Consider the following 9325-nt stretch of genomic DNA (forward strand, 5'->3'; position numbering starts at 1 on the left):
ATATATATATATATATATATACAGTGAGATATATATATATAGCGCGCGCCTACACACACATATTTATGAACTAGCGTCTCATGAAGCAACATGGAATATTTGAATAAAACAATCATATATAATCATATGTAAGTATATTTTACACGATCGTCTACATTGGGGCGTGAAAAGACCTTTCGCTGCGGAAATAGTCGTGGGAGGAAGTCTCCTTACATCCAAAATATTTGAAAACGCATCGGGTAATGAATGACGTCACTGTGCGTTTTCAGCTACCAATACCGAATTGGTCTTTCACAGCTGGACTATTACAGCAACGGATGGTGTGCACATCCTCGTGTACAGGATATAAATCACGCGATTTATATTGAATGCTATTTCGTGTCACTTTAGTTGTTTAGTTCTTTCTTGAACAAGTTTTATGCACAAAAGTAGATGTGCTATTTACTGTTTTTACAGATAAAAGCAATCGTTCCTATAGGCGTGAAAAGCGATTTCGGTATTCGGAGCTGAGAATGCGCAAAACTCATGCTTCCTACGATTCGACAGCATCATTTGTTTGGAGATTTTCTCCTTGGACTGTTTCTGTAGTAAGTTCGGACATTCGGGTGTTTTGAGGAATGTGGAATCACTTCTTAGCTACTATTGTTCCCAGGTCTGCTCTGGCCTTGAGCAGTAGAACCTATTAATTCCCAGCTATGGGTTAACTAGCATACGTTGGGACTGCACATCTGAGCGCTGGTACGCTATACTCTTGGTTGTTGTCAGAGTGCGCAGTAAAACCACCCTAGATATTGCCACAGCGTCCTTCTCGGAGAAGGATACTGATTTAAAACCTGCGTTTAGCTCGCTTCTGCTTGTCACTAGGTTCTTATCGCGGTGACTCAGAGGGTGGTACTCGTGCTGTGGAAACGTGTATCACTAAAAACCAGTGACGCACAAATGTACAAAGTCTTTCATCCTTTAAGGGTACCAGTTGAATGTGTAACCAGTTCAGTTGATCATACAACTGGAATGATCATCCTAGAAACAGATGAAGATCCATCTCCTTTAGTTAGTGTTTACTCATACACATCAGCAAATGTGCCAATGTGGTAATCTCTGTGTGGTTGTTCAATTTCTTAGAAATAACAGCCAAATCTCCCTCACACTATTCTCTAACATTTTAAAAATGAAGGACACATTAAATGATGTTGTCTTACATCTTTAATAAAAATACAAAATGTCTCATTCTGGCTTCACCTGGATTTAAACTGAAAGGCATTCGGTGCAATGAGTGTAAATACAGAAAAACTTCACAAAATATATGTAAAATATATCTGAAAAATATATGAAAAATATGTAAAATATTAAGACAATTGATGAAAAATATCTACAATGAAATTCTATAACAAAACACGCGGGTGAAATAAATCTCGTGGTGTGAAGAATCAACACAACACAACGTGCTGTTGTCATGGTAACAAGCTGATAATGCATTGCTCTCTGTTGATTGGCTAAAATTACCCAAATTTTCCCAACTTTAATTCCAAATAACAACAGATTCCTTAATTTAAGAGATAAAGTAATTTGTTGATCGTAATCTAAATTCAGAGTTACATCGATACACCAAGCTTGAAAGCAATCTGAGCAAAATTAAAGGGGGCTGATTTTGGGAATCAATTTACCTAGATCCTGAACAGGTCAGGTATAACTTTCAAGATAATGAGCTACTTGCAGACTTGTATGATAGTGGATGCATGAGGCCCAAATGCTACAGCTGTGGAATCCAATCCGACGACGGGCTTATGTTCGGAGGTGATAGTAAAGAGTGCCTAATACCCTGCCCTGCTTCCAATATATTTAAACAAATAGAAACTGCAACAGTGAGAGCAGCGTCTCATTACGAGCAGCAGTGGTAACGAACTAAAATCCAACAACAGCCACAAATTGAAGAGCAACACCACAGATCAAACAACACATCGAGTGAGTGAGAACACTTTGTCTTCCCAACAAATCAGCGTAAGCTGTATTGATGAGGACTAGACTGTGACATACACAAACTTGTGGCTTGTGTAACAGACGATCCGAAATTATGAACTCCCGGTACTATCGCTTTCTTTAAACTAATGCTCTTTTTAAACACGATCTGGATAACACGATGTGTTTTTGTCCACGTCCACCTTGAAAGAAATTCAGTCGGTAGCTCTCAGACTGTTGGAATTGCCCGTGCAGATTTGCAAGGCTTTTAAACTCTCTCTTATCGAATATTGTCGCAATATACACAACGCTTCCAATCTGTTGCGATCGAAAGCCATGAAAGCCATTGCCTGGTACTGCATCAGGACATTTATCCTCCTCCTCCTCCTCCTCCTCCTCCTCCTCCTCATCATCATCATCATTATTATTATTATCATTATTATTATCATTATTATTATTATTATTATTATTATTATTATTATTATTATTATTGTTGTTGTTGTTGTTGTTATCGTCTAGGATGTTCGAAATCCGATCGAGAGATGTTCAATACCAATCTCATCAGTGAGTTTGCAGCCGAATATTACCGAGGATCACCGAGACCCACTCAGGTGACCTCTATGTCATCAGGCAAGTATCTCTCCCTCTTTTCTCTCTCGCTTTTTCCGCCCATGTGAGTGCGCGCGCTCGTGTCTGTGCGTGTGCGTGAATATGAGAGAAAGGAACATGGAATCTATATTGGAGGCTAAACAGTTGGTGCGATTTTCAGCCTTTCGTTCTCTACGAAGTTCCAAGCTGGCCATGTAAGTTGCCAACTGCCCATCTCTCTCTATCTATCTCTCTCTACACACACACATATGTGTGTGTGTATATACGTAAGTATCTTATTGATGTTATAAGAACACACAAACTCTCAAGAGAAAGCAATTCATTTCTGGAATATTGGCTCCCGAAGCACTTACATAAAGCTATACATAATATTTGTAGCATGTAAAGATTGTGTAGAAAAACCCTTTCGGTTATGTTTATGTGCGCGTGTGCGTGTGAGTATACACGTACGCCTCCCCTCCCCCACACACAAACACACACACATTCATGGATGCAAGTACGGTCGTGTGGTGAAGAAGTTTACTTCGCAGCCACAAAGCTTTTGGGTCAACTCTCACCGAGCGGCACGTTGGGCAAGTGGAAATGTCTTCTATGACACTTCCGTATGTTTTGTGAGTGGAATGTTTGTGTTTGTGTTGAGGGGTGTGTCTGCGCATGTGCGTGAATATTGACATTCTACGACTCTGCTTGTCCCTGAACAAAACGGTGTTTTGACCTTTATATTCCATGTTGACATTGCAACCGGTCGCTTTGCGTTTTCGAGGACCAATAGAATGCATCGATGTACAATATAAATAACAAAAACCAATGAAAATCAAGAAACCGGGAACCGTTTAGTTTCATTTAAAAGACTGCAAACAGGCAGTGATACCCTTGTTGTGGATTCTGTAGAAAACACTTGTCCAAAATCCCATGTAGTGTGATCAAAGCGGGGCCACGTGGTTGTTGCAAAGTGAGATTCTTAGCTGCACAACCCAGCCCGTGTCTGTGTGTACACCGTAAAAACATCGGAGTAAGAGGTCATTAGATTGGCTTAAACAAACTTCTACACTTTACGTTTGTATTGGGTACTCCTTCTCCGGATTGTTTTCCAATAGTCGCACATACATACATATGTACGGCTATCTCTATTTCTTTATTTGTTTGCCTATCTCTCTGTCAGCCTCACCTTCTCGTTATATCTGTTATCTCTGTCATATACACCTGCGCGCACACACATACATGCACAAATAGACCCGACAATCATTCGTATTATATCCTGATCCCTTCTTTGTCTGCAGGTCAAAATAAATCTTCCCAGAATGCAACACGGAAGCGTATTGTAGAATGGAAGTTTTCACAACTGGACCGCAACAAAGACAACGTGTTGAAATCCGGCGAGGTGAGGTCTCTGAAACGTTTGGTCAAGAAACTGGTGAAGCCCCGACGCTGTGCCAAAAGCTTCATTGACTACTGTGATACAGACCAAGACAAGAGAATTGTCAGCAAAGAGTGGACATTTTGCTTAGGCCTTAACCACAGCAGTGAGTATATAAAACTTATCCATCTAACATTGTTGACTCCCTTTCTTGAAGGAAACTTCTAATCAGGGTGTGCTGCTAACATATTTCTAAACTACCACACTTTATTTGCACAAACTTGGGGATCTCTGCATGGCCTTTCGTTCTTCAAAAAATAGTGGGCTAATCTCTCTCTCTAATCATGGTCTTACCAATAATAGTATTTTGAGTGTAGTGTCTAATGAAAAGATGGGGTGGTTATGGCTGGAGTGTCTCTTACCTTAGATCTGCTCAATTAGGGTCAGCTTGTGGCTAAACATCAATCTCTATATATTCGGACCAATGAGGGAGCCTGTAAGTTGTCACCGGATATGCTAGAAATAATTGGCAAACCTCCTTCAAATGATACCTCACTGTCTTAAAAAACAGATTACAAATGTCGTGTCGGATAGAGTGTGTTTGAAACTAGGTTGGCGATAACTAGAATGTTCTCTGGTTATAGGTTGAGCAACATAACAGCAACAACAACAACAGCAATAACAGCAGCAGCTGCAACAATAACAACCTCTCTTTAGCATTTTCACTGTGTTTCCCATAAACACAAGTGTGTTTGCCATCCGCACTGTGACCAGTGAACATTTCAGTTAAAATAACATTTCATTACTCCCAGTGACTCTTTTTTAACATCTGGACTTGCAATTATATCAAATACAACGAGCAATAGAGGGAGCCTCTCGATGGTTACTCAACTTGCTAGAAATAGCAACCGAATCTCGTTCGAATCACAGCCTGCCATCTTAAGATATTAGATAATGCAATCTTTCGTATGGCTAAAAGCATGGTATGGACACGGCTAGGATGCTTTTTTTGGTCATAAGTCTGCTTGATCAGAGTCAATAATAATAATAATAATAATAATAATAATCCTTTCTACTGAAGGCACAAGGCCTGAAATTTGGTGGGAGGAGACTAGTCGATTACATCGACCCTGCTGTTTCACTGGTACTTAATTTATCGACTGTGAAAGCACGAACGGCAAAGTCGACCTCGGCGGAATTTGAACTCAGAACGTAGCGACGGACGAAATACCGCTAAGCATTACGTCCAGCGTGCTAACGACTCTGCCAGATCGCCACCATAATAATAATAATAATAATGATAATGATAATGATAATGATAATGATAATGATAATGATAATGATAATGATACCAGCCACTGCGGGACGAGATAGGAAAGTAATGGTGATACCTGTGGTAATTGGAGCATTAGGAGCAGTTTCCAAGGGTTTTGAGAAACATATTAAGAATATTGGAGCTGCTGTCAGGCTCGAAGTGATCCAGAAGACAGCATTGTTGGGTGCAGCTCACATTCTAAGGAGAATAATAATAATCCTTTCTATTAAAAACCCAAGGCCTGAAATTTGTGGGGAAGTGACTAGTCGATTACACCCACCCCAGTGTTTTACTGGTACTTAATTTATCGACCCCGAAAGGATGAAACGCAAAGTCGACCTCAACGGAATTCGAACTTAGAACACTAAGACGGACGAAATGCTTAACAGCATTTCGTCCAGCGTGCTAACGATTCTGCCAGCATATATATGTGTGTGTGTGTGCACAAGCATATATATGTGTGTGTATGTATGTGTGCTGTGAGGTTTGTATGTATATGTGCACACGCACAATATATGTACATATATTAAATGATACAGCATAGAACGCTTGCATTCAGAACTCTGAGTTTCTCGACAGTGATTTATACTCGCCATCGTTCTTCAGTTGATGCAACCATGTTTAATATACACACGTACACACACACACACACACACACACACACACACACACACACACACACACACACACACACACACACACAAGCGCCTCCCCCCACATCTATATATATATATTCAAAATAAGTAGCAGGATATCAAGATATCACAACCGTCAGATGTCATAATCGTCGGATATATTATGTTTAGAAATACATTAGATAATGTATTCGTATACTTCACTAACATAATGGTGAGGTCATGAGAGGAATGTCTTTCATCATGTCTACTCAATTAGAGCTGACCTGGAGGTAAACGATGACAATAACACCATGCTCCGTCATTTACAATTTAAAGCTATCATCTCTATCGCCTGTATCAAGCAGACTATAGGATGTTGTTATATACCACTTGTCACAATGCACTTCCAATTCATTCTTGATTGTGTCATTCGTTTCCATCTTGGACCAAATTGTTTTACTAAATCGTCTTCTCATCGCATCATAGATGCTTTCCGACTGTTTTTTTCCCCCAATCTCTTGGGTAACACTCGGAAACTGCATGGGTCCACCCGTTATCGGAGTACCTTACGATATATCCGTCTCAACGGGATTTGTGCTTTCATTCATTTCTAGAACCACCTCATTTTGGATTTGTACTCGCAGTAATAGACCTCGCATGCATCTTTCCATGGCCCTTGTGTCGTAGCCAATCGATGTTCTTCTCTCTGTCGTAGTAGTAGACAATCTTCTAATCTTCAATGTGTTAAGCTTCTCTACCCATAGTACACCGCTGCGATTAACACACCCTGTTTCTCTATTACTCTCATACTGTCCTGTTCAATATAGACCACAATAGACCGACAATACAGCCGCTGTATTCAGTAAACTCCTTATCTCAAAGTAGGTCCCTGTGTTCAGCATTCCATATTCCCTGTTCCCTCACACACAAACTGTATTTAAAATGCACTAGTTCATGGTCTGCAGCAAACCCTGGTTCCCTTCTCGCAATATAACACTCTTTTTCCCTGTGCAAGCAATCAATACTCTTTCCTGTGTGGACGGAACAGAGTGTACAAGTAAGAGTGAATAGAGAAGTGTGTGCTGCGTGCATGCGTACAAGTAAGATGTGGCAGTGTCCGTAAGTCTTTGTATCAGCCTTAGGATGTTTTATATAACTATGCATTCACACATACTCATATAACACACACACACACACACGCACACAGACACACATTGATACACACACGCAAATACATACACATGTACAAATAAGATAATGGAATGGAAATAACATGGATATATATATATATATATATATATGCAAGTATATATTTATGTATGTATATACGTATGTATATATATATATGTGTGCGATTGCATACACACACACACACACACACACACACACAAATACACATATATACGCATATGTATGTATGTAGCAGAGAAATGCGTTAGAAGATTTCATCCTCAGAATAATCATTGAAACGCAGATTCATATAGCTACCTCACTAGGCATAATATTAACCCTAACCACAAAAAAAAAAACGCAGGAATCCTATGGAAAACCTAATGAAAAAGCGCTGTCATATATACACATATATTCTAACCTCCCGCATCCAATAACAAAATTCCTGAGAAAAATATGCAGGATGAACCAACATTCGACCAAACTGCGCCATTTAATAATGAAACCTTAAAAACTAACAATAAATATCTAATCTTAAGCAAGCGAAAAGAAAGATCTTCTGGTTCAATCCACTTTTAGCGAACGTGTAGCACGAACTATAGCGAAACATACATTACAGTTAATCATTAAACATGGGTACCATTTGGCTTTTTAGTTGAAACAATCTTAAAGTTATTTATAGCTACACGTAGAAGTAAACTAATGTTATTCGGTACAATACTGACAAATGGCTAACCACCCACAACGCTCAGTCAAGAACTAATGCAACCAAAACCGTTTACGAATATGACAGTTAAGATGTAATTATTGAAAAACTATTCATTTACGAGACAACAGTACTGTAAGAAGTATGTACTGATGAAAATTACATCGATAAATAAAGGGGAACCTTAAAAAATATATATACGCAGTATAGTTACTCTTACTTCTGCGCTAATAGGAAGAATGCAACGACTTTATCGCATCAAATCTGGAGCATACAAAAGAAAATGTTTAATATAAGCTGGACAATAATAGCGTTCCACATCCTATATATACATTTACTGGCTAGAAGAAATGAGATTGTAATCCAGTGCAGACATGAAAATCAATTGCAGTTGTAAATAAAAAGGACACTTACGATGACTAGACAACGGCAGGTCGACAGAAGTAAAAAACCAGCAGCTAAACAATAGGCCAGATCCAGACACGAAAACGAAACAACCAACGAAACATGACGTATATACGCCTTATCATGTGTATGTGTGTATGTGAGTGCGTGCGTGTTGATATATATATATATATATATATATATATATAAACAAATAATAAATGAGTATATGCATATATACGTACAGGTATGTGCATACCTGCATCTACCTGTATATATAGGTGCATATCTGGGTACAGGACATTGCAAACAAAACGTATACAAGAAAACAATAATAACCAGAGTACAGAAAACACACAAGCCACATAGAGAACATTCTCCTTCATCAGCTACCCCCGTTTTAACACCGGCGTTTCGAAGAGGTGGGTAGGACGCATCGTTAAAACGGCTCTTCCCATGGACCGCAAATATATATATATGTATATGTGTATGTGTGTGTGCGTGTGTTTAGATTTGTGTCTACATATGTAGGTATACGTACCTACCAACACGATCTCACAAATACCATACATATACACGCATATATATGCATACATGCCTACATATATACTCAAAGTAGCATCGCCACTGCGTCTCAGTGGTCAGGTGCAAGTGAAAGAGTCTAGGTGAGTGCCTTAATGTTAACCAAAGGGACTCAAGCGATCAACTTGATCTGCTTCCCTGCTTACTAAGAGACCGACGTATGAGTCACGTGGTCTGCTTTTCGCAACAGCTGAAAATATATTTCCCAGACATATAATCATAAAATTGGGTTACAATTTTGATGAGAAGCAGTGTGTGCGACGCTAACATATGTGTGTATGTATATATGTACATATTTATGTGTATGTGTGTATACATATATGTGCATATATATATATATATATATATATATACATATATGTATATGTTTATATACATATGTATATATGTATATATGCATATATATATACATACATACATATATATATATATATACTTTATACTTTATTTAAAAGCAGCAGAAATATAACAAAAGACTGTTACTCGGAGTTTCACGTTCCCGTTCATCGGATAGTTTTGTTAGAAATGGGAAAGGAATGACAATGCAATCAAAACTAATATAAAATTTGAAACACATAGATCTGTTTCATTGGTCGTTTCATTGTGTTTCAAATTTTATATTAGTTTTG

The 9325-nt window shown here is 38.6% G+C and overlaps 1 protein-coding gene across 1 annotated transcript in view; it reads left to right on the forward strand.

The window, feature by feature from the left end:
- The window catches only part of LOC106881345 (SPARC-related modular calcium-binding protein 1), a 199144-nt gene that overhangs the window by 110560 nt on the left and 79259 nt on the right, over positions 1–9325 (forward strand). The window contains exons 5-6 of the mRNA XM_052968510.1: positions 2476–2586; positions 3846–4088. Of these exons, the coding sequence (XP_052824470.1) occupies positions 2476–2586; positions 3846–4088 (354 nt within the window). The remainder of the gene's footprint in view (positions 1–2475; positions 2587–3845; positions 4089–9325) is intronic.

This window comes from Octopus bimaculoides, chromosome 6 (assembly GCF_001194135.2).
Source record: "Octopus bimaculoides isolate UCB-OBI-ISO-001 chromosome 6, ASM119413v2, whole genome shotgun sequence".
Taxonomy (NCBI): domain Eukaryota; kingdom Metazoa; phylum Mollusca; class Cephalopoda; order Octopoda; family Octopodidae; genus Octopus; species Octopus bimaculoides.